We start from the raw sequence: 3,800 nt of genomic DNA, 5'->3' as shown, positions 1-3,800 counted from the left end.
GAACGGAGTGTGGAAATACGACCTGACCCGTGAGTACCGCCCGGCGCTGCCGCCCGCGCCTGTCCGGCAGGGGAGCCCCGAGCCGCCCCCGAGCCCCCACCGCAGGGCCCCGCCTGGGCCCCCAGCTCCAGCTTGCAGGCTCACCCCGGTGCCACGCCTGCGTTGTCTCTTTAGAGCCTCGAGAGAGGTAGATGGCGCGAGGAAGATTGCTGTCCCTGCCACACAGACGAGTAAACTGAGGCCCAGTGAAGTTGGTCACCTTGTCCAGGATCCTTGTCCAGGGTCCTTGCCCAGGATCACGTGTTGGGGGGGACTAGGATTGAAGTCGTAGACGCCCAGGTCACTGCACACCATCCTCCCAGCTGTCCCAGGTCCTAGCTGGCCTCTCTGGGCAGGTGTCTGAGACCAGGAGGAGGCTCCTGGATCTGTACAACGGGTGTGTCCCCTCCTTGATAGCCAGTGGATGGGGAGGGGCAGGCAGGAGACCCAGCAGTGGGACAAATGGCCCGCCACACACTCTGGTCGCCCACTAGGTATTATTCTGAGTGGCTGCTGTTTCCTCAAAGTCTCCCAAAGAGTGGAGAAAGCTTGCCACTTGTTGATTACAGAGTTGTCACCTCCAAGCCAAGAAGAGTTGGGGTGGAACCAAGATGGAAAAAGCCTGTCTTCCCTGCCTAGTAGTCACTCACCAAAGAAGCCAGTCCCCTGTTTGGAACCCGTCTGCTGGTTCCACGTGCACTCATTTGTCTACTGAAGAGGTGCCCCAGCTGCTCATTTCAGGAAGAGCCCTTGGACTAGAGAAGCGATGGGCAGGGCTCCCTGCCTGCTTCTTAAGCGCTCCTTCAGGAATGGGCTAAGGCAGGCTCCTTCCTTCCTGCAGATGAATTAGATGACAGTGTGGGGGAAGAAAACCACTGCTCCCTTGAGCCCCAGGGACTCAGGGATGGCCCCCTTTCTCTGCCTGTCTTCACTCAGCTCCAATCCAGACCACAAGTACACTCTATGAGCGGGGCTTTGAGAAAATCATGAAGCGGCAGAATAAGGAACAAGTTCCACCCCCTGCTGTGGAACCTAAGAAACCAGGGAACAAGAAGCAGCCAAAGAAGGTGGCGACCCTCACCAACCAAAACCAGAAGCAGGGCCGCTTCCGCAGCCTGGAGGAGGCGCTGAGAGCTGTGAGTGTGCCTAGCCCTCAGGCACTGGAAGAACAGGGGCTTAAGGACTAGAGAAGATGAAAGGAAGGGAGAGAGATAGGCAGCTGAGAGTCCCATGGGATTGGGATGCTATGGGTTGAGAGGAGGAGCTCAGGAAAAGACGGAAACCATAAGGGAATAGAGTGTTTGCATTTAGAATGGAAAGGAAGTGGGCAGTCTACAGGGAAATACAGAATTGTGAGAGGAAAGCTTTTAAGACCCCCAAGAGGGACCAACAGATGGCGTAATGGCCATGTCGCTGGACTCCCATGTAGTTGACCGTGGTTAGAGTCTGTACCTGGTGGCTTAAACTCACACCAGGCGCGTGTGCGTGCGTGCCCAAGATCCCGAGAGGAGAATGGAGGAGAAGGGATTGCAGCGTGGCCATCCCCCCAGGGGGTGATTTCTCGCTTTCTGTCTCTCTCTGTCTTTCTGGCGAGCGTACGCGCTCTATAGCTAAAACCTCTCAAAAAATAAAAAGACCCCCAAGAACACCAGAGAGGGGACAGAGAAACTGGGTGGTCCCCCGCCCCATGGAACCAGTCATTTTTCATGTTCCGTATTGTCCTGTTTCTTCCCTTGAGCATGTGAAGGCGTAGATGTATAGGGCCTAGCGATCAGGGTTCTCTGCTGTCCTCTAAAGACCTGGATACAGCAAAATTGTGGCATCCCACATACTTACGCTTAAAAACAGAAACCGTTGTTTTTCCTACCATTTCCCCACCCTTACCCCGTCTCCCCTCATTCGCAACTCACCGTGGGGTTGTGTCCCTGGCAGTTGGATGTGGCCGCTCTGCAGAAGGAACTGGACAAGAGCCAGAGTGTGTTCTCTGGGAACCCATCCATCTGGTTGAAGGACCTGGCCAGTTATCTCAACTACAAGCTACAAGCGCCTCTAAGTGAACCCACGCTGAGCCAGCATCCTCATGGTTAGTCTTCTGACTCCCTTAAGCTCAGAAAAGTTCAAGAAAATTCTAAGGGCTGGGTGTTAGTAACAGGGCCCAGTGCTCTCCACCATCCTGATGTATGTGAGTGCTTTGAGCTGTTCTCCAGTCATCTTGACTGTGAATGTTTTGGGGCCTCATTGAAGAGGGAGGATGCCAGCCTCAGTGCAGGGCCCTCTTCCTCCACTCACGGTTCTCAGGGAGAGCACCAGAGTTCTCCAGGCTGGCAGAGGCATCTGGTCTTAGCACTCATGTGGAGGACCCTGGGCCCCAGATTATCCCTTCAGCCTGGTGAACCGGGAGCTGCGTGGGATCATCCGAGGCCTATTGGCGAAGGCAGCAGGGTCACTGGAGCTCTTTTTTGACCATTGTCTGTTCACCATGCTGCAAGAGCTGGATAAGACACCAGGTAAGACAGGCCGGGAAGGATAACTGTCTTGGGGGCCTGTACCTTTTTTCCTGCTCTGGCATGGCAGAGCAATTGTTTTCAGCAGAGATACGCGCTGGTCTTGACACTCTTCGGCAGGGGAAGAGGAAGCTAGGATTTCCTGGGCCTGTATTCTTGGCCTATAGCCCTGCCAAAAGGGGGGTTTCAAGTTCTGGATACCAAGTGGTATGAGTAGGTCTGAGAATGTGTATCTCTCCAGGAGAGTCACTGCATGGTTATCGCATCTGTATCCAGGCCATTCTGCAAGACAAGCCCAAGATTGCCACCACGAACCTGAGCAAGGTGAGCTGTGGATGGCAGCAGGACTGCCAGGAGGCTGGATGAAGTCTACCTTCTTGGCTCAGTTCTGGGATAGAGGAAGATCCTGTAGGACCAGTACTAATAAGTAATACTGTTAATGCTTACTGTGCCTGCCTCAGGTACCAGGAAGCACGTACTAGTGTATTTACACTTTATAGACAGGACGGTTGAGCCACAGAGGGGTTCAGTAACTCTCCTAGGGTTGGCAGAGTGCATGAAGCCCATGCCCTGAATGACAGCAGCACCCTGGTGTCCCACTGTCACTTGAACTGCCCCTCCTTCCCAGTTGACATCTCTGTCTCACCGGGCTTTGGGGGTACTCCTGGTACCCTATCTCATCCTCCCTTCCCCACTGGTCTCCTTAGTTCCTGGAACTGCTGCGATCCCACCAGGGCCGACCAGCGAAGTGTCTGACCATCATGTGGGCCCTGGGTCAAGCGGGCTTTTCCAGCCTCACCGAAGGACTGAAAGGTAACAAGAAGGTGGGGAAGAAAGAGGGAGTGTCTTGGAGCCAGGCGCTCCTCTCGGATGTCCCTGTGGCACACACCTGAGGCTTTCTCCATGACTTTTGTGCCCGCAGTGTGGCTGGGGATCATGATGCCTGTGCTGGGCATCAAGTCGCTGTCTCCCTTTGCCATTGCATACCTGGACCGGCTGCTTCTGTGAGTGCTGGGGGAGAGCGGGCTGGGGAGGGCAGGATGTCTCCAGGTGGCCATTTCAGCAGAGTGGGATGCTGTGACCCTCTCTAGATGTGAGGAAAATCAGGACCAGCCCTCCCACCTCCGAATGTGGTGGTCAGGGGCCAGCAGGTGGCGTGGTGGTGAAGGGCGCTGGACTCCCACATGGCCGACCACGGTTCGAGTCTCAGACCTTGGTGGCTTGCTTTCTCACTTTCCTTCTCTCTCTCTCTTTTCC

General features: G+C 55.2%; 1 protein-coding gene across 1 annotated transcript in view; it reads left to right on the top strand.

The window, feature by feature from the left end:
- Positions 1-3,800, top strand: part of TMEM214 (transmembrane protein 214) — a gene marked incomplete at its 5' end in the record, with an annotated part of 9,506 nt that continues 5,706 nt past the window's right edge. The window contains 7 exon segments of the mRNA XM_006162224.3: positions 1-29; positions 976-1,175; positions 1,972-2,122; positions 2,412-2,546; positions 2,785-2,867; positions 3,251-3,356; positions 3,466-3,547. Coding sequence (XP_006162286.2) covers positions 1-29; positions 976-1,175; positions 1,972-2,122; positions 2,412-2,546; positions 2,785-2,867; positions 3,251-3,356; positions 3,466-3,547 — 786 coding nt within the window.

The sequence above is a fragment of the Tupaia chinensis genome, unplaced genomic scaffold (assembly GCF_000334495.1).
Source record: "Tupaia chinensis unplaced genomic scaffold, TupChi_1.0 Scaffold139757_1, whole genome shotgun sequence".
NCBI classification, from domain to species: domain Eukaryota; kingdom Metazoa; phylum Chordata; class Mammalia; order Scandentia; family Tupaiidae; genus Tupaia; species Tupaia belangeri.
This window is presented reverse-complemented; position numbering and strand designations above follow the sequence as displayed.